Source organism: Diplodia seriata (assembly GCF_021436955.1).
Source record: "Diplodia seriata strain FDS-637 chromosome Unknown scaffold_13, whole genome shotgun sequence".
NCBI classification, from domain to species: Eukaryota; Fungi; Ascomycota; class Dothideomycetes; order Botryosphaeriales; family Botryosphaeriaceae; genus Diplodia; species Diplodia seriata.
The window spans coordinates 178,342-202,040 of record NW_027117320.1 but is presented as its reverse complement, the minus strand read 5'-3'; the positions used below and the strand labels follow the sequence as shown (position 1 = coordinate 202,040).

The window sequence follows — 23,699 nt, the reverse complement described above, 5'->3', positions numbered from 1 at the left end:
TCGGATCGGCCGAAAGCAAAAGCACGTTCCGGCCATGGCAAACTGCGTTTGTTTTCTTCCGGCGCCGCACAGCCCATTATTGCCGCGCCAGCACACGACGACGACGAACCATCTATGGCACCGCCTACTAAGCGGGTGCGATGGATGGGGATACCGTGCGGCGGCGGTTGTGAGGCAGAGTTGCCGTGAGAGACTGGGCCACCGAGGGATTCTACGTAGCTGGGGGCCTCGGACGGGGGAAGCGGACGGAAGCGAGGATGACTATACGTGGGATTGAGCCGTCGTTGGAGGAGAGACTGAGGGAGGGGGGAAGAAAAGAGGCTGTGGGTTTCGGAGTCCGTGTTGAAAGAGACTCCCTCCTTATGTGGCGGTGCTGGCCCGAACGCTGCGTTCCCGCGGGAGCAACCCCCGGCTGCTGGGGCTCGGTCTGACCTGAATCTCACGTCGTTGCAGTGGAGTGAGGTTATGGTTGGGAAGAGGGTGTTCCATACTGGCTGGGCTCCTTCCCTTGCTTGAGATCGAGAGCGTAAGACGTGAAGTACATGATGAGTGTTCGTTGTTATGTGAGAACTGCATCGGACAAGTCATTGCTACCAGTGTCACGAATGTAAGATGCATATGCTGCATACGCCAGTGAATCGTTTAGAGTTCATGTCAGTCCTCTTCTGCTTTCATGGAGGCGTTCATGGCGGGTGCAGCGGGTAGGGGTCAACTCCTTACACTACACTTCGTGATCGTCATGGCCATCCCCGACGACGTATTTGGGAGGCCATTGGAAGTGTTGCAGATCTGACTACTCTCTGAGGGAAAGGCGACGAAGTGTAGACCTTGGCACAGCTAGTCATGTCGCTTCGTCTGACCTCATGCGTATCACAGCGCCCCGGACACGCAGCACCGATGGAAACAAGCAAAGACAACAGCGGCTAGAGAGGCAGGACGCGGGGTGATCGCGGGGTACATACGAACGAAGTAACGGTATGGGATGTGACGGTGGTGTGGCTGTGGGGGAGAATATTGCCTCCAGGGTCCAACGGCGCCGCACTACGGACCTTTGGTTGTTTCACCTCTCGACACATGATTCATTTTCTTACTTCGTGAATCTCTTTCCCCTGCGCTACCTTAAGGAGGCGAGCGATGGAGCGGGAGCTTCAATCCATCACATCAGCAAGCTAGCTCGGCGTGGGAAGCCGGGGTGTCTCTCCTCCGCTTTGGGGTCCGGTCATGAACATGGAGCAGAAAAGTAGGGGGAAGGGAAGACATGGGTCGAGATAAACAATCTGTGGTAGAAGTGGCTGTGCTATTGCCAGCAGTTGCACACACACTCTTACCCGGAATGTGGATGAAGAGCAAGTTGCGGTTAACATCTGACCTTACCCTCAGTCCTTGGCCAGGAACATGTCACGTTCAACGGACTGTCCAAGACCGAAGAGCTTTCTCGAAAGTCCACAACAGTCGATATGCCAAAGACAAGCTACCAATAGCCACACTGAAAGAGCAAACAAAGCAAGAAATCAGACTTGTGGGATATGGAGGCCTTGTCAAGGAATGAAAGAGGCTGCTGCCTGGGACTGCGCAGCTTGCAGCGTCCGACGCATGAAAGCGTACCTATCGGCCCGTTCAATTCTCTCAACAACACGCTGGCAACATTCCTCTCTGAGTCGGAAGGCAAGCCACAGTGGGAGGGGCATTGAAGATGAAACATGCCATCAGCACGGCCACAGCACAAGGGTTTCATATCATCTCAGCGGCCTTTTCATTCGTGACAATCAAAAATCTTTGTTGATAATGAGGCCGCATATCGTTCGGCGGAAATGAAGAGGGCGATCAAACAAACCAATCACACCAACTGATAACCTTGAGGATGGGAAAGAAAGCATAAACGAAGCAGCAGACTTTGATTAAACGAGTGTATTTAGTTTGTTTGCGTTTCATTCGTCGTCCTCCACACTGTGCATCCTCCACCCTTGTGCTTCAACAAGCTGCATGTCTATCTAGCGCACCGAAATACGCAATCACACACGCGTGCAATCCCCGTCCCACATGGCCCTCGGCTCAACAAAAATCCCTAAAACATTGCCTCCCAAGATATGCTTTTGATAACAAGAGTCCGTCGTAACATTCCCGAGGATGAGAGAGATTCGCGGTCGAGTGGAGAGTAGAACGCGGAAGGTTCATGGCCGGCGTGTCGGGAAATCAAGACAGATGCCAGGCAGTTCGAACAGTGCAAAATGCGACAAAAACTCTCAAGCCACCCAAAACAAAAAACAGAACGAAGAACTGATCAGCCAACTTTTGACCCGCGCCGCACGCAAGCACACGCTCGCAATGCAGGCTGATCCTTTCGTTCACTGCCGAAATCAAAACAAGAGGGGGAGAGATCGCTTCTGCCCCAAACCGCCTATGCGAAGCAATGTCTTCCAGAAGTCCTCCCATGCTGTTAAACTCTTCTTGCTGCTGTCCTTGGTTTGTGCTGTCCTTTCTGTATGCTGTAATCAACGCGCGCGTTTGCCTGGATTGTTTCCAGGAGTAAAACAGACAAATCCCGATATGCTCGTCCGTTCCGAGGGCGCCCTTATGCTCCAAAACGCAAAGCGGAAAAAAATAACACCGTGTCCATGAATGAAGTCGAAATACTACCACGCGGCATTTCGTTCGGGGGCGCGATGGCCCAAAGAAGTGAAACAGTCGTAACGTGCCATCAACATGAAGGCCGGCTCCAGAGGTCGGCCAAAGGCTGCATTAGTCCAAATATGGATATTACCAGGTCGCGAGGAAGCCGAGACGAGAGCGGGATAGGCCGTGTCGATATACATTTATGAGCGCGGGCTTTGCTTGTTCTTCCAAAACTGCATCATCTTGCTGAGCCGCTTAGTCTTCTTGTGCTTCATGTCCTTCGGCTTGTCGGCGTGCTCGGACTGAGGCCTTTGCTCAATCGACAGCTTGCTCCTTTCTCCAAAAGAGCTGCCCACGAGTCTTGATAGACTGGCGATACTCGTGCGCTTGCGACGAGTGTCGTACGGCATGCTTGACATGGACGAAACAGACCCCATGCGGTCCCCGGGGCTCCGAGGCATGACGTAGGGGAAGTTTGCCTGTTGAGCGCTAGTCATGGTAGACCTGCTGCTTGTCAACGAAGGAACGTCGTCGACCGAGACGCGGCACTCGGGTCCTGGCTCGCCCATTTGCATGGAGCGGGTGTCAGTGATGGAAGAAGCCGCAGTGCCCATCCTAGGAGTATCAAACGAGTTCTGAGCGCGGCCGAAATCAGGCGAGGAAAAGGCAGAGGTGCTCTGGGAATCGGGAGAAAGAGCTGTCTGGGTCGGTGCTGGCACCGCCAGATGCAGAGCCTGCTCCGGCTCTCTAGACTCATCTCCCGTGGGGGTTATCGTCGAGTCGGAGGACCGGGTTACGGAGGATGTCCGAGGTTCCTCAGGCTCATCGGAAAGCTCGAATGGACTAGGGGCGCGCGAGATGTCGAGGGGGTTGGTGCCCGGAGAGATGGATGCGATTGTCCCGTTTGGTTGCGGGGAAGGTGCAAGGAACTCGAATGATGACTTGCTCTTCGCGAACGCGTCACTGAAGTTCCAGTTCATCGTAGTTCCGTCTTGGGGCTGGTCAGTCTCAACGACCTGAATCCCAGTGCCGGATTCATCCTCGTCCTCGCTGGCAGAAGCCTCGACATCGGACGAGCTTTTACCACTAGCCGGCGATGTTGCTTGTTCTTCCTCCCCTGATTCTTCCTCCTCCTCCTCCTCAAAGACGTCGGCCATGGTGGGGCCAGTAGCTGTAGTATTCCGAAATTCGAAAGGAGCAAGCTCCGGCGCACTCTCCGTCCTACGATGACCGGACATGACACCCATGCTGCTGTGCATCGGTCTCCGCTTCGCGGCCATACCACGCGCTTGGGCACGTGGTGGCACTGGGCCTATTGTGGGTGTGTTGAACGGACCAAGCGCAGCATCAAGATCAATAGATGGGCTCATGGCGTCGTTTTCCTGACCCTCGAATTGCCTGGGCTTCCAGGAAGCGATGCTGGTATCCAGTTTAGGCCTAGAGTTCACAGGATGCGATGTCGGATTCACGATGGTTACAGTGTTGTCGTCATCAAAGTTTGGAGTAAGATCGTCAAGATCGACTTCGATGTCATCGTCCGCAAAGCTGGATTGGCTAGGGAGAGTGGGTGTCGATCCTCTGCGGGGCATTTCCTTCAGTTTCGAGCTGTGACGCTTCGACTTGCGGGTCATGATGGACGTGGCCCACGATTTCACTTTTCGTGGCTTCTTGCCGTGCGATTTCCGGGGAGGAGTCGAAAGTGCTTTAACTTGGACGTCTGAGGGGCTGGGCTCAGCGGGCGAGGACATGGGCGACTCCGAGAGCACCGAGACGGAAGCCTCGGAGGTTGTTGCTGCAGATGCTGCAGAGATAGAAGAATCGCTGTTCCGCTGTTCGGACCAGAAGAAGCTCCGCTTTTTTGCGTGACGAGCGGGGGAGCCGTTAGCAGGTGGCGAAATTTGCACATCTGGAAAGATGGCAGATCTTGGGCGTCTCGATTGGAGTAGTTCCCCAAAAGTCCCCTTGCCGGTGTCCTTTACGTCCAAAATTGCACCAGCCGTGCTAGGTCGCCCCGACTTGCTCTCCTTGTCAAAGGCGACAGAGAGGTTGGGGCGAGCCATCCGAGCGGCAGACGGACTCGAGGCTCCACTCACAACGGAGGACAGACTGTTCGAGACCGAGTGACCACGGATTGTCGACATGGTGCTCTCCGTTTCCGATGAAACAGTCGAAAGCGGGCGGATGTACTCAACAGTGTCGGCGAACCCGACGCGCGCACGGGACGGAGGTCGCTGAGAGAAGTCCAATCCAGCCTGATACGGGGTCGAGTTTGCAGAATCCAAAATGTTGATGGCCGGGGGAGGGGTTTGGGTCTTGGGGAAAGGTGAAGGCTTCAATTCCTTTTCGATAGGCGTTGCCGGGGTGTTGTCGATACGGGGAATTTCAGGCACATTAGGCGCGTCCGCAGTGGTTGGTGGTTGGAGCAGGAAGGAGAGATCATGCGATGAAATGGCACCAGAACGACGGTGTGCATGTCCTCTCCTCCCTGCAGGTGGGCCAGGCTTCAGCGTTGACAGCTGTGGAGGAAAGCCACCCTCGATCTTGGTCGGGCTTGAGCTCATGGGAACCATGGTGCCGCTCCTTCGGCTACCACCGCCGATGAACTCACTCGCACCACGCCTGTGCCCAAGGTTCTTCGACGGCGTCGTAGGAGAGTTGGACGTGGGAGTGTGCGGAGGAGTCGTAGTCGACGGGGCGGGCGTCAGGTTTGGTGTCCCAGGGTTGAAGCTGAAGTCGGGCAAAGCACTCGCGGAACGTCGCTTGCTGAAATCCGGGTTAGTGCGCCTGGCGGTTGGTAGGACCTGCAGCGAGGTAGGCCGGCGTCCAGAGGGCCGTTGATCGTCAGAAGGCGGTGAGTCTGGCGACGGCTGTGGGAAAACAAAGTGAGGGTTGGGAACCAGCTCGATGTGGTCGGCAGCGGCCAGGGAACGTCTCTGGTACAGCGGGGCGCCCATGTCAGAGGCCGGGGCCTGGGTAACAGGCTGTCGCGGGAGGGCGATTTGTGCCATGGCTCAAATGGTGGTGCTGGCCGCGCTTGCTGCAACGTATCGGCGGCGCGACGGGCAGAGTTGGAGGCACAATGCGATTGCGGCGAGATGGAGCTAGACGGGCTCGGACGGGCGAATGCAGGACAGTTGGTGGTACAGCGGATTTATGGAGCGTACGGCATAGGACGAGCAGAAAGAAGAAGAAAACAGCAGCGCGAAGGAAACTCGAGGAAACAATGCGATTAACTGCAGAGCGGGTCAGCGGTGCGGGCGCGGCCGGGCCTGGCGCGGTGTTGCGGCGTACACAGTATAGGCGAAGGACAGAAGCAAGCAGATTCTCCGGGTCACCGCCGTATCTCTCGTGTCGAAGATGGTAAGGGAATGAATGTGGTGTCGTAAGGAACGGACGCGTCGACGGGTGCGCGGGCGCAGCGACCTATCTCAGCATTTGGTTGGAGAGTGGTGTTGTTGGCACCTCGGTTTGGACGGTGCGGGAGAAGATGGAGTGGGCGATGGGAGCGACAGGCGGAGGAGGCCCGGGCAACATCAAATGGGCCAAGAGCCGCGCACGGGGCGCGCGCCATGCCGCTTACGGCCCAGGTTATCTTTGCGCCCGCCAGCGCGACCCAGCGCCCTCCGCAGCAGGTGGGCCCGCAACTGCGAGATCACCACCAGCACCACGCTGAGCGCCGCGCGACGCTCGCCCTGTGCGTCCCACGGGCAACGGCCGGCCAGCGCCCACCGTGACGCGCCGTTCACCATCGCCCGCGCAGCGCCGCCGTCACGGTGGCCGCTGCCAGCCCCTCGTCCCAGGCCGACCTGACGAGAGCCCCAGCACCAGGCCCAGCAACGCACCCCCGACAGCAGCGCGCACCCCTTGCGAGCAGCCGAGCTCGAGCCAGCCAATTCGCTGAGCGATCCTCTCGTATCTCGCCAATCAGCGCCGCCTGCCCGCATCACTGCAGCCGCGCGCAGCTGCGCCACCGGCCGGCAGCTGCCCGCCAGACAGCCGCCCATGCCCGTCGCTGCGCGTCCAGCGTCCAGCCCCCGCCGGCGTCGGCCTGGCCGCACGAGCGCCTGGGTGTGGCTGAGGCTTGCGTGCGCCCGAGGAGAATTCCTTGCGCGTGGCGGCGGCTGCGACAGTCGGACCGGCGTGGAGATCGATATTCCAGCCCGCCTGGCTGCGCCGGCGTTGCGCTGCCGCCGCCGCCGCGACTGGGAGGCCGCCGGCGCACAACGGCGACCGTGGGCAGCGCTGCCTCTGGCGTGCCGGCGGGCATGGCCGGGCGGTATTGTGCCTGTTTCAAGCGTGCTGAAGCTCGCTAGGCTGAGGCCAGGAATAGCAGCGCACAGACCCGTCTCCTGCTTCATTTGCGCCAGAGTTGCCCCTGTGCTTGGCGGGCAGGGCGTTTGCTGTTTGACAACGTACCCGAATGACGTTCTCCCAGCCTCCCGCAAATCTCCTTCACCAGCACGCGAAATGAGCAGTGCGGATCGATTCTCAAATCCGTCGAGCATGTGGAGATGCTACGCGCCCTGCGCCCCAGCCCGGCAGCCGTCGTCGCCCGCGTGCCTGGCGCTTTCTCCCAAGAACCCTGAGAGAAGATTCCAATGCCGCCGGGCCCGGGCCGCGCGGCGGCACCGCGCGCGATGGTTTTTCTTCCTGCCACGACCTTTTGCCATCCGTACTCTGCATACGAGCCGGCGTCTCTGGATGCCTACGCGCCGGGGTCTCCCCACCGCGGCCAGCGCCAACAGGCACGGAGTTGTCTCCACAGGCTCGCTTGCTGCTGCACGTCATCCGGGAGAGCTGTCTGCCCAAGGCCTTCATCACCGCAGGGCTCACCCGCGAACTGACGCGCAATTAATTGAAATCTCTGCCTGGCGCCCGGCTGGTTGCCGAAATGCGCTCACTAGCCACTCCGCCAGGCCACCAGCCCGCCAGGACCCTGAAGATCCGGGCGTCGAGTCGCCATAATTGTCGCTGCCCATTCCGGTGCTGCGAGGTTTATTGCCATCATGTCGCTTGCCGGTTCGCTTCGCAGCTCACCATATATCCACGGCCTCGATTGTAATCCGCAGCCGCTCCTCTCTGACTCTTAGCAACATCCCTCGAATCTCAAAACAAAATGCGTCGCAGCAGCACGATTGATGACTACATGGTCGTAAGGCTATGCTATGACCCTATCGTACAGTCCGACCCGGTGCCACCTCTTGACAACAATCAACCAGAGACCTGTCCTTGCCTCTGCTTCGGCACTGGCAAGAAACAAAACGCTTCGTCGCCACAACCACCCGTCGCACCGCAGTTTTACGGTCAAGGCCGTGGCCACTGTCTCGCTCACCGGCGACCGAGACGCTGCCGTACCACCCAACGCAGTTGGCTTTCTGGACGAGGCTTGCTTCAAGACCTTGTACAAGAACACGAAACCTGATCTTTATTTTCGAGGCGCCTACCCTAGGGCTGGCCTACACACCGCAACGTCGGACTACTGCAGCAAGCAGCAGCGCGGCTCCGCCTGCCGTGCAAGGTCCTGGACGTTGCAGCCTCTTCCCAAACCTCCACCAAGGCGCTCGAGCCGATGAGCTGCAACGGATCTCCGCCGCATGGTTGCCCAGAAGGATCAAGGGGAGGGGGAGGGGGATTGACGTGAAGCCGGTCTGGAGCAGCAAAAGAAGGATTGCCGGAAGGGTATATTCAGACGGCGATGGGCGCTCTAGCATGAGGTACGTGTCCGTGTTTCAAATGACGCGGAGGATTGACCCGCTGTGCATATTAATTGCGCAGTGTATTGCAGCAGATCTGAGGGAAATGGCCAAAGAGCGCGCGTCCACGTGTGCGCGCTTTGGCACAATCGCAAAAGAAGACTGAAGAGCTCTTGCCAAAGCTCCTAGACAGGAGGCTCATGATGAAACGCAACGCTCGAGCTTTTGCCAGACAGCTGCGGGAGATCCATGCGGCACATCTTGCCGCTTTGACGGAGCCTGTGCCTGCTGAATGCCGCAGCGAAGCGCTTGCCAGCTGCAGGCAGCCACGGAGAGATAGATCGCCGCTGTCAATGTTTCTCGTCATACCCCTTGTGGTAGTTGTCAGGGGCGGCAACTTTGACAACAATAGCGGACTGTTCGCTGCGCGGACCCGTGCCCGTACTGTACCCACCCCGCAGAGCACAAAAGCGGATGGGCGCTTCGGGACATAGCCGCGTGCGGGCGCTACGCTATGTACCCGCATGTAAAGACTCGGTGGGCTTGAGAGAGCTACATGCGGTATTTCCAATACTGACGCCGAGCTCAATGCCCGTATCTGTTACACATATTCAACGCAGAGGTCAACCGCGAAAGAATAGGAGATGAGCACACGTCGATCATATCAGTTGTCTTATAAGCACCGTTTTATTACGCTCGCTCGCTCGTATATACCGAGCGCATGTTGTTGGCAATACGAATCGCCCGCTCGCGGTCAGTATACCGGCTTTCGGGCACGTCGAACCGACCGAAGACAGCAAGGACCGGCGATCGCGAAGTAAAACACCAACACGTCGCAACACCACCACCGGCGGCTCTCAGGCTCCCACCCTTGTACGGCGCTCCTCGACAGCAACCATGGTCGTTGTGCCTGCCTAATGACGCGCATTTCTCGCATTCGCACAACACGATACTCGCGCTGCGAGATTACGATCGGCCAGCTGTATAAAACATAGCGAGGACAAGATAGTGACGTGTATGAGTACAGCCGCATTCCGTCATCTCGTCCAAGTTACCTACTTTGCCCCATCTATTTTTGTCGTCTAGGCTCTGCCTGCCCCCCCTTCTCCGCGTCTGTGCGGTGTGCGTGCATCCCATGTGGCTTCTCCTTAGCTCGAGAAAGAGGAGGAGGGGGGGAGGAGTGAGGGGTACAGCGGGAGCATCTGCGTGCCCCAGGCAGCAAAAGCAACAGCATCAAGCGGCCCGGCGCACGTTCGGCTGGGTCGACCGGTCAGAGGTCACAGGGGCACGGGACGGCTCGTCCCAAGCAGACAATGTTTCAACGGACGAGGAAGGGAAGGTGGTGTGGCTACTGCCAGCTGCGTCGAGAGCGGGCTAGATCGCGGGCGATTTGGAAGGCGACGACTTTGGGACCCGGAGGGAGGGGAGGGCATTGAATCCACGCAATGGCTTTCCCTCACCGCGCCAGCTTGCAAGTGGTTTAGGCGGAGGGTGTGCTGCGCCGGTTCGCTCCGCTCTCTCCAATATTGATAGCTGCCGCAGCTTTCGACGAGGGAGGTAGCGTGCGGATTACCTCCGGTAGAAAGCTCCGGCCAAGGCAGAGAGAGAGAGAGCATGAGATACGTGAAAGAGTGAGCGTCAGGCACGCATACAAAACCGGCGGATCTCGTATGAAGCCGTCCCGCGAACGGAAGCGCTTGCGAGTCAATGCTCTGCGCATCCCACTACCGCATCCTTCCCCAGCCTCCCCCCAGCGCCACGACTCCGAATCTCTCGAGCTTGCCATCATCATGACGCTTCTTCTTTGGCGGGCGCTAAAGGCATGATAATCGCCCGTTTCACATTGATCTGGGCTGAGGAGTGCGCTGCCTTGCCCCGTGTGGCGGTAGGCGTAGACGAGATTCAGGTCGCGACGGCAGGTAGTGCGATGATGACGATGGTCCACGCTGATGAGTCCCAACACCAAATGCCGTGCAATGCCTTTCATCAATGCCGCACGCTTCAGCTCCCTCTGGAGAGTGTTTCGCATAGAGCGGGTGGGGAGCGTTGTGGAGGAGCGCGCGCGCGCGTGATGCACAGCGCTTCGACGTATTGCCGGCTTTGCAACCTAGCGCAGCGGAGCAGGCTGCAGAAAAGAGCAGGTGTGAGCGAAGAAGAGGACCAGACTCAGAGAGCATCGCTCGTTGGACCTTGGCCGTCCGTCGGCAAAAATACGCAGATTGCAACGCGCGAGGAAAGCCGAGCGGTTTAAAATGAAGCGCATGAGTAGAGTTTCTCCGGCGGCGCCTGTTGCTTCCTTTTTCCGCTGCCGTCCATCTGGCTGTGGCCGCACGCATCTGATCTCGCATGACCGGGCTGGGTGATGGGGGGAGCGGAGCTGCGCGTGCGGCTGCAGGGCGAAGCGTGGGCCGTCACATCGATTTCGCATGGGCGTGTACCTGGGCGTGTGCCTGTGCCTGCCTGTGCCTGTGCCTGGGGCCTGTGCCTGGTGCCTGGCAGGGCAGAAGTCCCGTCCCCTCCCGGCCCCCGGCACGGCTCGGCATTTGTGCCGCCGCCGCCTTCCCTTCTTCGCACCGTGGGAACATGCAGGAACATGAGAGTCGGGAAAAATAAAAATTGGATCCGGATACGGGCGAAAGGCTATTGATCTCCGTGTTCGCCCTGTTGGTCGGCCGGTTACTTCGGGAGATGCGCCGCTGCGACCAAGCTACGCCACGTTTGGAGGCCTGAGCTCCCAATCCGGCACTCCAGGCGCTATAGCAACCCAGCTTAAGGCTTCAGTAGCGTTCGAAATGGAAGTGCGTTTCTATTTACAGGCCCCCCCGGCCTCTCTGCCTTGGCCTCTTTGAGATTTCACAGCCGCAATTCTTGCGGGGGACGGCCTGATCTGACCATCCGTGCCGACTCTACTATCGCGCCGCTCTCTTCCATGCTCCGAGAAGCCAGCTTGCAGATGACGACTCGTCGTAAACCGACACAATGTGTAATAGGAGCATCGTCTAGCCCCGAGTTACTCGCCGAGCAGCACATTCTGCTCAGCACCGTATTTCGGACACACCGAAAACGAGAGGACAGCAGGATAGGGGAAAAGGGCGAACATGGCTGGAACGCCCCTTCTGCTGCACCCGTAATCTCTCTTCGAGTCGTCATCTCAAACCTCGAACTCGCTGAGCCAATGCTTGACTACAAGCTTGCCTTCGGAGGAGGGGAAGGTCAGCTTTCGCACGATGATAGCGGCGTGACTGCGACAAGAGAGAATTAGTACTCATTTTCGGGTTTGTCGAGTGTAAACCATGACCAACCTGTGCCTCTCTTTGTGGATGTAGACCGGGTACTTCCTGAAACCAACGTCATCCAACGCTTGTATCATGGCGAACTGCGCCGATGTGAGCGCCAGTGTCGGGAACTCCAATTTCCTGTTCTCAGGGTGATGAGGTGCCTCGTCCTCAGCCTCGTCCGACTGTTCTAGAACAAGTTTCTCGCCTGAATCGGACTTGGTCCGTACGGCCTTCGGGACAGTGGACTTTGACATTGCTGGAGTAGCGAGCTCCTCGCTGCCAGAGGGCAGATACTCCTGGTTGTGGTTCATCCCTTCGAACATCTCCTCCGCTTCACGGCGGACTTCATCCACAAGCAAAGGAATGCTGTATGCGCCGGTGTTGATGCCAGACTTTCCCTCGGCGTGGAGCCGAATCCGCCGACTGCTTCTGACCGACTGTATCGCAGAATTGAAGGTGAAGAGCACAAGAGCAATGGGGATGAAAACCACGAGAAAGAGCATTAGAGGCAGTCTCCTCAGCATGGAGTAACTCTTGCCGGCCAAACGCTTGTAGAAAGTAGGCAGAACATCGTCTTGCTCTTGCTTTGGTGCAACCGGGTTGTCGGGGTCGAGAATGACATCTTCGTAGCCTTTCAAGTAGTTGATTTTCACAGCCTCTGGGTCGGTGAAAGGGTCGGTTCGAGAGATACCGGCGCTGTAGTAGACAACAGAGCGGTCGTTGACGACGTTGCAGTACAAGGACCTGTACTTGAACTTGGCGAGTCCCTTGATGAAGACGCTCTCGGGGTCCGCCAAGTTAGCGAGCAGTGGGCGGCCGGTGTTGCGGAACGAATCAATGGTAAACAGCTGCCGGCCGGAGGCAGAGAGCATCCTGGCACCAAGAACGTTCCACATCTGGTTCCAGACGCCAATAAGAGGCGTACGCACGCCCAAATGCGGCGTGGCAAAGGTGGTGAAGTTCTACCTGCACGTCAGCCACGGATTACACAGCATGTGGGCGCACACGTACTACAGGCTCAATCTTGTCGAACCATCCCTTGTGATACATCAATCCGATGGCGTATCTCGAGATAAGACCGCCGAGTGAGTACCCGATGATGCTAATCTTACGGACCGGCTGACCATCGCGAGCCAGACGTTCCATCTCCTCCTCGATCTCCTGGGTAATGCGCTCCCCTCCGAGCTCGATGCCATCGTAGGTCTGAGAGCCAGCATTGCGGGCGGCAACGAGGATGTGAAGCTTGTCTTCAGAGAAGGCCTCACGGAGGGAGGATTTCAGGTAAGTCAGGTGATTGGGGTTACCCCAGAGTCTGCAAAGGCCAAGTCAGCCTGGGAGTCTGCAACAAGCGGATCATGCAGCGAAAGCCAGAGCGGGAGGCCAGGTCCATTAGTATTGCAACAGTTTCCCAGCAGGTGTGAGGAGTTGAAGAAACCGCCCAGACTTTGATATCTTCGCGTGCTCCGAAAACACACATCCGGAAGTTTGCTTCGACTCTACACGCCTGGCTGCAATACTGATGTGCAGTTGGGCGGGCTGACATGTTCGAGGTCGGTTCGCCAAGTATTGCAACAGCGGGAGCAGTCGAAGCGTCATGGATTCCCAACATATTGCGAATATGTGCATCCGGATAAGAGCTTCAACCAACTCGCCTTGGTTCAATACAGAGCGAAGAGACCCCGTTCCCAGTCACGCTTGCTTGTTTCCGTCTTTTTCTTTGTCTTACCCATGCACGAGGACGCATAGATGGCTGGCGGCAGCGCCAGGGGGCGAAGGCTCAGGCTCGCCCATTGCGCTTTCGAAGGTCGCAACGGTGCTGGTAGCGATGCTGGAGAGGACGAACGGCAATATGAGCGCGCGCAGTCAAGTGCTCGTCGGTGTTGCTTTAATTATCAAAAATGTGTTGGCGATCGACCGGGATGGATGCAGGCAGGAGCAGCAGCGGCGGACAGCGGGCTTATCGCCAAATATTTAGGCGTCGGAGATGTGCGCACCTGCCGCCGCCTGGGCCGTGAACGCGCAGCGGCAGGGATCAGCTGCCTGCGCCCAGCCTGCGCACGAGAGCCGCCGACGACACCACTGCTTTCTTTCAACCTCGACCATCCACCACGCGCTCCCGTGGAGCGACAAACGGGCCACCTGCGAGAGGGAAGTGAGGCACGCGCGTCCCGCGTCTGAGCCCACCGCCGCCATCGCCGAGCCCCGTGCAGCACCGAGCCTCCTTCGCCAATCTGGTGCCTTATCAACGCCACTCCTCCACGATCCTTTCCCACCACCCCCTGCAGTCAGCTCCACGTCCACGGACCCCCAAGCACAGCCATAGCGGGTCTGGCTGCGTCCCAACCGCCACACCGCGCAAAGTACACCTGTTCGGGTACGTTGAATGTTGGTGCCTAACCCGCTCCCCTTCTCCACGCCCCCGTCTCACCTCATCTCAGTTCCTAATTACTGCAGCCTGCTGTCCCGTGACCAACTCGCGCATCCGGCTCATCCGACTCTCACCAAATCCACTACTTGCCCAACGGACTTTAGCCTGCAGTGCCCGTTTGCCAACATGTTCTCCACCAAAGGCCTCTTCCAACACATCGTCTGCCCCAATGGTGCCGCATGCCGCATGCCCAACTGCATATTCGGACATGAATTTCCCGGCACCAGCTCGACGCACGAGTTGCGCCAGTTCAATCATGCACCCCAGCCTGCACCCACCGAGGTAGGCCACGAACAGAAGCGTCGCAAGCTAGACGATGGCACCAAGCAAGTTGCCTCTGAGACGGAGAAGAAGGCCTTCACCGGAAGTTTGGTTCCGAGCAAGACTGCTGCCACCAAAAGCCAGCCCCAGACCACCATCGCCAGCCCGGCAAGTCACTTGCAGTCAGCCAAACGGCCCGTGTCGCCCCCGCCAAAGACGGCTTTGGTGGGCCAGAAAGCGAAGCTCAGCTCTGCAGCGAATAAGACCATCTTGGCTGCAGCAAAGAAGCCTCTGGAGGTAAAGAAGGAAGCTTTGAATCCGCGCCGTGTGGCCATGGAGCCTGAAAAATGGGGCATCCGTACGGCGCTTCTTGAGAAGCTTCACGAGATGATGTTGCCTTTGAACAAGCAAGCGGGCGAAAGCTCGGATCCTGAGCTGAAAGCGTTGCACTTGGATGACAATTCACTAATCAAAGCAGCTCTGGACGAAGAAGCAGAGCTTGCGCAAACCCAAGGCAAGGTCTACAAGAACATGATCAAACTCCGCATCATGGCCTATAAGAAGATGAAGCTTGAGGAGTGGAAGCAGTGTCGAATTGCGGCGACGAAGGGCGCTGCTCCTCAAAAGGTGGAGCCCAAGGTTGTTGACACGGGACTCACTCCGAAGCAGGAAACCATGTTCCTCCAACGTCTCGTCGCTAACCAGGTAGGTCTGGATAAGCACGGCTATGTTACTGCGGTTCCCACGGATGCAGAGATTGAACAGGCTAGGCTTGGTGTCGAGATGAGTGCGAATTTCGAAGTATGCGACCGCTGCAGGACACGCTTCCAAGTATTTCCCGAGCGTCGTGTTGAGGACGGTGCCCTCACGACGGGGAGCCACTGCACATTCCACTGGGGCAAGCCCTTTCGCCCCCAGTACAAGAAGACTGAGGCGATCACTGGCCGAGCAGAGATGCGTTACTCCTGCTGCCAGGACACCACAGGTACCCCAGGTTGTTCGACTTTGGACACTCATGTTTTCAAGATATCCGAGGCGAAGAGGCTGGCACTCGTGCTGCCTTTCATCAGTACGCCACCCAATCCGAATCCGATCAAAGATAGAGCGATATGTTTCGATTGCGAAATGGGCTACACCGTCCATGGCCTGGAACTCATTCGTCTTACGGCAACATCATGGCCTGACGGAGAGCCTCTGATCGACGTCCTCGTTCGCCCTGTCGGGACGGTTCTTGATCTGAACACTCGATTCTCTGGCGTGACTCCCGACCAGTTTTTCAACGCCCAGCCCTACGACCCAGCCGACCCTTCCTCGGCCAACCCAAGGGCAGGTGATGGTGAGAAGCAGGCGACACTCCGAATAGTGCCGAGTCCGGCGGAAGCTCGCTCGCTTCTGCTTTCATTCATCGCGCCTGAAACCCCGGTGCTAGGTCATGCATTGGAGAATGACCTGAACTCAATTCGTCTAGTCCACCCCACCATCGTTGACACGGTCTTGCTCTTTCCAATCAGAGGAGGTCTTCCGGCACGCCCGGCGCTCAAGGGGCTGGTTAAGGGATTACTTGGGAAGGAGATCCAGACAGCCGGCGCAGCGGGTCATGACAGTTTGGAGGATTCTCGGGCGACTGGTGAGCTGGTCCGGGTCAAGGTGGAGAGGGAATGGCGGGTGTTGAAGAGCTCGGGTTGGACTGCGAAAGATGATGGCTTCTACCCGCCGCATCCCAAAGATGGCGAGGAGGGGCCTGCGACATTGCGCCCGGTCGTTGCGGCACCGATGGGCAAATCAAAGAAGAGAAAGGGCTCAGCCAGCAACTCAGAATAAAGGCTGAGATGGAGGGGGCTAAGGGGTCCCTTGCTTGGCACCTTGATCGAGACCGTTCGTTTCAGCGCAGGGGTCCACGTCTGGTAGATCGTTGATGTTGCCAGGCATGCATTATTGTTATCTCATCGTTCCCGGATGCAGCTATCGTCCCAGGGCAAGGGCGCGGCATTCAACGGTGCGGGCGTGGCGGGTTTCGGGACTTCCCTGCTGCTTTCAGCTGATGGATAGAAGAGCATGGCGACGGCGTTGGCCTTTGGACTGCAATCTCCTCAAAACCGGTAATGGGATATTGCGCTTCTCCCTGGAGTCTTGCGAGCTTCTCTTGGCCATTCAGATGCAGGGCTGGGCCCTAATCCTGGAGCAGATCCCGCTGTGCACGTGACTGTTGCGACGCCCCGACGTCATCTTCCGCGCTCGAAGTAGGCGCCCACCAACGTCACACGGAGGTCGCAAGGCAGGAGCGAATCTAAGCGGTCCATGCCGGCCTTGCAGTAGACGAGCCTGCTGTGCCGCAGCATCGCCTTGCACTGCCCCTCCGATCATTGGCGTCGCGAGCAGCATCTTACAAGGAACCATGGCAGAATCCAGTTGTGAGTGATGTATGCCGGAAGCCGTGCCGCATGCCCCGCGCGAGGTGACGTAGGAGGTGCCAGCTTTGGGTTGCGCCTTCCATGTCCCTCCTAAAACGCCATAAGTTGCCCGCCGCGCTTTCTTCGTCCACTTCCGATCCCAGCCCAGAACCTCGCTATTGGCACAAAGACAACCCCGCAGACACCCCAAAGAAACAAACGAATCCCCGACATGGAGACCATCAACAACATCGCCAGCAGCGCCAGCAAGCTCATCTATGGAGACCCCAAGGCTGAGTCGGGTCAAGAGCCCATCTCGGGCCAGTCGGGACGCGGCACGGTAGATGAGCCTTTTGACAGCGGAAACCTTGAGGGTAAGGTTGTCGATCTTTTGTTGTTCTGTCTTATCACATTTCGTCTTACCCATCCTCCTCGGATCCTTCTTTCGTCAACCAGAGTCAGCTGGCCTTTGCCCCGCAGCGCGTGTGATGCTCCAGACCAACCTTTTTTCTTTGTTCGTTTTTCTTGATGGATGCATGTAAACATGCTGCTTCTTACCCCGCTCCGCTTTGAAAGAAAAAGAGTCACGGAGCTGCTCTTATATCCTTCTCTTCTCGATTCCAAAGAGCGCAATTGCCCACGCCTACATCCAAAACTGACATCGAAGCTTGAACTTCAGGAGTCCCCGACATGTCTGGAAAATCCGCAGCAGAGAGACGTAAGTCCCAAAGTCTCCCCTCTTCAACCTCGCCAATCCCGGCGGCAAAAGCAGAACTTCAAGAGTCTATAAACAGCCTCGACTACAACCATTCATTGCTGACACACCGGACACAGAGAGCGGCACCGAAAACCTCACCGCGAACCCGGCGTCCAACCCGGTCGAGCCAGAGAGCCTGCCTGACCGCACCAGGAACTTCGGCGAGAGCACGGATGCGCAGTTCCCGGGCGGAGAGAGCAACAAGTTCAGTGGAAGCACGGGCGCGGACACCACGTCCTCGACCTCCAACCCTCTGAGCAGCGGCGGCGCCGGCATCGGCGGAGGCAGCGACCACCACTCCACCACCACCCCTTCTTCGACTCTCAACCCTGTGAGCAGCAGCGACGACAACTACTCCACCACCACCCCCTCCAACCCTATACACAGCGGCAGTAACACCGATCTAAACGACCACTACTCCACCACCACGCCCACCACCACCGGCACCGGCGCAGCCCAAGGCGGCGCCATCCGCCCGGAGCACGACACGGCGGGCACGGGCGTGACGTCGCTGCACCCGACGGCGACGCCGCCCATCGCCAGCGACGCGCCGCGCCCGACGGAGGCGTCGTCGGTGGACCCGTCGACGGCCAAGGCGGGCGGCTTCGGCACGGCCGAGCCCAGCGTCGGCGCGCACCCGGCGAGCGGCGCGCAGAGCCACCAGAAGCAGCAGGGCGGCGACCGGCCCGGCGCGGAGCCGACGACGGGCGAGGAGTTGGCGGGCGTCAGGGGCAAGAAGGAGGAGGGCGAGGAGGCGTTGTTGGGGAAGCGGGATCCGGATGACAGGTCGGGCGAGCCGTTGAAGGTGCACGGGGCGAAGAGTGGGGGTGGGGTGGAGGAGGTGAGGGACAATAAGAGCAAGGAGGAGGAGGAGGCGGAGAAGGGGACGGGCGAGAAGGTCGTCAAGCAGAGCGCGTTCAAGGCGGATGGGGGCGATTTCGACGCCAGTTTGCCTGGTGCGGGCAGGGAGGCTGATCGTAAGTTTATATCCTTTTCTCTCGCTTTTCGGTTGAAGGGGTTGTTCGGTTTTGCTGACTTGGGTGGTGTGCTACACAGGGCTGCTTGAGCAAAAGGGCGTGCACAAGTCGGGCGGGCCGGACACTAAGGACGACGTGTCTCCGGTGCGCGGCGACGATGACAGTGGTAACGGCGACAAGGGCAAGACCAGCATAGGCACCAAGATCAAGGAGAAGCTGCACATCGGCAGCAAGCACAAGAACGGCGGCAGCGAGTAGTGGGGTGGGTGATTGCTGTTCGATCGGAGCGTGGGACACACGGCACTCTACCGAAGCTCCCGAGGGCTTCGAGTACGGGTTAAGCTTTGATATGACTTAATGATGGCTTCTTCTACTTCTTTTCACCTCCTAGTTGCCAGCCTCTTACTACTATAATCGATTGCTTTGCTCTTTCCAGCAACCCTTGCGGCTAGTTTGCACTGCAGGGGATACCTTGCCTCTTTTCTTTTTTGGTTTTTTTTTTGTCATTACTGTCGCTCGATCGAAACGCGAGAAGGGCAAATCTGTCAGTAGTGCTGCGTAACGAGGGATGACTTGGGGTTGTTGTTGCCCCATTCCAGACGCCAAGAGAAAGTGCTGTGCCGAAAGAGGTACAAGAGGAGGGGGGGAACGTTCGCCTGTATGTATAGAGCGCAACATAATTGCGTACATGTACCCTCGCACACCGCCGCCGCTGCCGCCATGCAACTCTCCCGCTTTTGTCATGAGAGTGACAACAAAGGAGGACGATCCGGAAGCCTGCGAGAGAGTGCAGCGCTTGCTCGTCAAAGGGAAAGCACTCTTGTTCCGGAGTTCGGGTTTGAGTGAGTGAGTGAGTGTAAGCAAGACGAGCGGTAGTGCATATCTACGTTTGGTCTGTGCTGCGGGTGAGGGCGGAAGTGCCATTATTTCGTAGGTGCCAGAGCCAGCCACTTCCAGCCGTGACCAGCAGTCGGTAGTCTCTCAAAGTGTACCGGCCTAGGCAAAAGCGGCAGATAGAGTTTTGTGTGTGTGAGAAAAAATGTTGCTTGTGTGAGACATGCAGTCTCTCTCGAGAGAGCACTGGTGCACGACGACTAAGTTGGTTTGTCGCGCAGCCTTGGGCAGACGGCGTGACCTGGTGCAGAGAGAGGGAAGGAGCGGCTGTGCGCGAGGTGTATATCGTGCGTGATATCAGGCAGTGTGGTATGCGCATGGGGGATCGAGCAGAAAGGGTGGGAGAGCGAGCGAACTTTCTCTCCCACAGTGACACTGGATTCCTGCTCAAGGGTAGAGTTTGGAGGGTGGCACGGGGTGTTTGCTGGTCAGTCGGGATAAGCTCTGCATGTGCTCTTGGCTGTGGAGCCGAGGCCGCTGGGCGGACATGGTGCGCTACAAGAGCGGTACGCCGGTGGCTGGATTTGGATCTCCAGCACGAGAAAGACCGGGGCCGTATGCAGACTGCAGGGGAAGCTCGAAGGATGCGCGAGTCAAAACGGTTGAGTATCGCGACTAGATGTCAGCGCGATGGGGTTGATGGCCGGACGAGGCAATTGATTGACCAGGGTGGCGGGAGCGTGGGCGGGAGCGTGAGCGGGAGCGTGAGCGGGAGGCTGGCGGCGGTGGCGCGAGGGCACGGAACGATTGGCTTGTGGGAGGCTGGAGAGGATGGCCGATGGATGGAGCGGGACGGGACGGATGCTTGGAGAGAGCAGAGTGGGAGCACGCAGAGGGCTGCAAACAGGCGTGCCACAGCCTGACTCGTGCGCTGGCGACGATCCGGGGAGCGAAGCTTGTGTTGTGTTACGAGCAGAGCGAAGAAGAGACAGCAGGAGCGATGCGCCAGTCCCCCGAGCAACGGCAACGCGTTCCTGGCCCTGTCCCGCCGCCGCCTGTTCACTGCACCTCGACCACCAGCGCTCCACAAACCCCCCCACCCTGTCCGCGACCCCGCTACCCCGGCCGCCGCCCCACCGAGCCGTCACTGCATGGCGTGTGCCAGCTGCGCTCTGCCCGCTGGAGCCGCACGCACAATGACACTTCGGCATGCGCCTGGGAGCTTACCTAGCTGCGCTTGCTGGGCTCATTTCCGTTAACAGGCACACCTGCATTCCGCATCCCGGCCCATCAGCCTCCCACACGGTGCCAATAAGATCTCCACCAGGACTGCACGCCAGGATGCCAAAGCTTAGTTGGCTTCGGCTTGCCCCATCCTGACACCATGTGCCGGCAGCTATATAGCAGCCTTGACCGCCGCTTGCCCCGCCGCCGCCTGCTACCTGCTCTCTGCATTGCATCCAGCAATGGCTTCACTGCTCGGCCTGCTCCTCGCCGCGTCCGCCTACGCACAGTAATTCCATTTCACAATCCCCCCGGCCGTCTTCTGCTGACCCCGCCCCAGGACCGGTGACAGTGACAGTTCCGACCCCGCTGTGGTGTATTCCCCCGCGCGCCCACCAGCCGTGCCTCTTGCTGTCCGCTCTCCCTACACAAGCGTTTGGTCCAGCACAGAGAACAACGGCACCCTGAACACCAATGGCGTCGAGTTCTGGACAGGGCAGAAAGTCGGTTGGGAGGGAATCATTGTAGTCGACGGCATTTCGTATGAGTGGATGGGGACCAGCATTGCCGGTTCCGAGTTGCCCCAGCTGAACAACTTCCAATCCGCCACTCCGCTGTCCGTCACGTACGATTCGCAGTACTCCAACTTTACCTTCATCGCAGGCCCCGTCCACCTGACCGCCAGCTTCTTCTCGCCCGTCATTCCACAGGATCTTTGCAGGACCAGCATCCCTCTGAGTTATCTCCAGGTGACCTACAGATCTCGGGACAACGCAACTCACGACGTCAAGCTTTACACCGACGTCGACAATTCCTGGAACAACTACCAAGGTACCGCCGACGTTACTGCCGGCTTGAATGTCGACTCTGCCGGCTTCACGCCCAACACGACGGTGACAAACTCGACTCTTTTTTCATGGTGGTACCATCTTACCCAGGAGTACGACTTTTCCGAGCTCAACGACTTCCCTCAATGGGGCAACATGACCCTATCTACCCAGCCCGGCCAGGCCAAAAACTTCACCTACGCGTCTGGCAAGGCTGCCAACGTTCGTTACGGTTTCATCCAAAACGGCTACCTTGACAATTACATTGACGCCGGAGACGGTCAAGTCTTTGCTTTCTCGCATGACATGAAGAAGAGGAAGAAAGGCAGCGTTCTATATACCGTCGGCGTCATACAGAAACCCGTCATCAACCTGCTCACCACCGAAGGCCTGCAGTCACTTGACCCGTGGTGGAGTAGCGAGCAATGCTTCGGTCCTGACTACGCCAACATAATCTCCGTTCATTACGAGGACTTCGCGAATGCCCAGAGAATTGCGGATGCATTCGAGGAGCGCCTCCAAATGGATGTTTATGATTACTACGCAGCAGAGCTCAGCAACGTCTCGGGATCTACAACATACTCGGACAACGCCTCAGCCTCTTCAGAGATATTGTTTGCGAGCGATTATGAGATGGGCACGGATCAATTCGGGGAAAATTGGATCTTCAACTCCAGCAATGGCTATGGCTACCTGGATGCCGACAACAAGAGTGGCGTTGCCATCCCTGACGTTCCCGAGGATCGCTCATACTATTCAATCGTGGCCCTCTCTACACGGCAGATCATGGGGGCTTACATGCTGACCATCCCTCCCGACTTTGGCTGTGGAAATGCATCGACTGTTTTCAACTCCTCAGAGCCATTCATGTTCCAAAAAGAGATCAGTTCGAATGGAAATATGAATACCGTTGATGTTCTGGTAAGATCGCATCTGGTGTGAGTGATCCGAAGGGCTGACCAAAAAAATTAGTACCCCGCCATGCCATTCTTCCTCTACGCCAACGCGAACCTACTCAGATACGCTATGAACCCACTCTACTTGAATCAAGAGTCCGGATTCTACCCTCGTTCGTACTCGATGCACGATTTGGGAGCGCATTATCCAAATGCTACTGGCCATGTGGACGGCGACGATGAGCAGATGCCAGTAGAGGAGTCCGGTAACATGGTGTTGATGACCTACGCATATTACAAGTTCACTGGAGACGGCGACTACCTACGCGACCACTACTCGAAGCTTTTCCAGTGGTCACAGTTCCTGATCGAATACACCCTCATCCCCACGAACCAGCTCAGCACGGACGACTTCGTCGGCTCTCTCGAGAACCAGACCAACCTCGCCATCAAAGGCATCGTCGGCCTCCAAGCCATGGCTGAAATCGCCGCCGTCGTAGGCAGCGGTGACTACTCCAACTTCAGCACCACTTCTTCTTCCTACTACGACGCCTGGGAAGAGTTCGCCATCGACCCGACCGGCACGCACACGGTCCTCGCCTACCAATGGCGCAGCTCCTGGGGCCTCCTCTACAACTCGTTCCCGGACAAGCTGCTGGAGCTCGGCGTCATCCGGCCGTCCGTGTACGCCATGCAGTCCGACTTCTACCCCACCGTGTCGGAGCAGTTCGGCGTGCCGCTCGACAGCCGCGTCTCGCTCACAAAGTCGGACTGGGAGCTGTGGACGGCGGCGACGTGCGAGCCGCGCACCCGCCGCCTCATCGTCAACGCCATCGCCTACTGGCTGAACAACACGGCGACCAACAAGGCCTTTACCGATCTGTACGAGACCATCTCCGACGGAGATTACCCCTCGCAGGCCACCTTCATCGCCCGCCCCGTCGTCGGCGGCCACTTCTCGCTGCTCGCCCTGAAGCGCGCGGGCAAGAACAGCTTGACCGGCATCGGCGACGGCGGGTCGTTCCCGCAGAATGGCACCGAGCCGCTGCCGCCGAGCGAGACGACAAAGTTGCCCGTCATGGAGGCGCCGCATCCGTCGAAGGCGCCGACGGTGGTGGTGCAGATGGGCACGTTTTCGACGAGCGGGAGCGTTGTGGTGTCGAGTACGTTGATTACTGCTATTTGAGGTGGAGGTGGGGTTTGGCTCTATCTACCGTGGAGGTTTTGGTTGATCTTCCGCTTTCTCGCTCCTCTTTCCTGCTTCGAGCAAAGAAAAAACAATTAATGAGAGATATACCTCTCAAGAAGGTGGTGTGGAAGGGAGGGTTGGTTAGTGTGTGGGAGCAGGTAGCGTGTATGATACCAGCTATTGAACGTATTACACAACCATGTTTGAACCAATTGGAGTATCGCCAGCTCTAGGCTGAGTCTTTGTGAAGTGCTCCGCACTGAGAAGGGCCAAGGTACGCCAGAACACACTTGAAGTACGTAACGAGGCTATCCGCTTGGCGGTGCTGAGAT

The 23,699-nt window shown here is 58.0% G+C and overlaps 5 protein-coding genes across 5 annotated transcripts; 3 read left to right on the top strand and 2 right to left on the bottom strand.

The window, feature by feature from the left end:
* Positions 1–2,813: 2,813 nt before the first annotated feature.
* Positions 2,814–5,621, bottom strand: SLS55_010518 (uncharacterized protein; the record flags this gene model as incomplete). The annotated part of the gene is made up of 1 exon (XM_066781900.1): positions 2,814–5,621. One exon carries the CDS (start codon positions 5,619–5,621, stop codon positions 2,814–2,816), a length of 2,808 nt encoding a protein of 935 aa, XP_066627712.1.
* Positions 5,622–11,457: 5,836 nt separating this feature from the next.
* SLS55_010517 (uncharacterized protein) lies at positions 11,458–13,127 on the bottom strand (the record flags this gene model as incomplete). Its single annotated transcript, XM_066781899.1, has 4 exons — positions 11,458–11,548; positions 11,609–12,546; positions 12,599–12,896; positions 13,060–13,127. The coding sequence occupies 4 exons, from the start codon at positions 13,125–13,127 to the stop codon at positions 11,458–11,460; spliced, it is 1,395 nt and encodes a 464-aa protein (XP_066627711.1).
* Positions 13,128–14,138: 1,011 nt separating this feature from the next.
* REX3 (RNA exonuclease 3) lies at positions 14,139–16,094 on the top strand (the record flags this gene model as incomplete). The annotated part of the gene is made up of 1 exon (XM_066781898.1): positions 14,139–16,094. The coding sequence occupies one exon, from the start codon at positions 14,139–14,141 to the stop codon at positions 16,092–16,094; it is 1,956 nt and encodes a 651-aa protein (XP_066627710.1).
* Positions 16,095–16,895: 801 nt separating this feature from the next.
* SLS55_010515 (uncharacterized protein) lies at positions 16,896–18,655 on the top strand (the record flags this gene model as incomplete). The annotated part of the gene is made up of 4 exons (XM_066781897.1): positions 16,896–17,037; positions 17,343–17,381; positions 17,498–18,397; positions 18,477–18,655. The coding sequence occupies 4 exons, from the start codon at positions 16,896–16,898 to the stop codon at positions 18,653–18,655; spliced, it is 1,260 nt and encodes a 419-aa protein (XP_066627709.1).
* Positions 18,656–20,697: 2,042 nt separating this feature from the next.
* On the top strand, positions 20,698–23,364 carry SLS55_010514 (uncharacterized protein; the record flags this gene model as incomplete). Its single annotated transcript, XM_066781896.1, has 3 exons — positions 20,698–20,744; positions 20,796–22,203; positions 22,255–23,364. The coding sequence occupies 3 exons, from the start codon at positions 20,698–20,700 to the stop codon at positions 23,362–23,364; spliced, it is 2,565 nt and encodes an 854-aa protein (XP_066627708.1).
* Between the last annotated feature and the right edge of the window lie 335 nt (positions 23,365–23,699).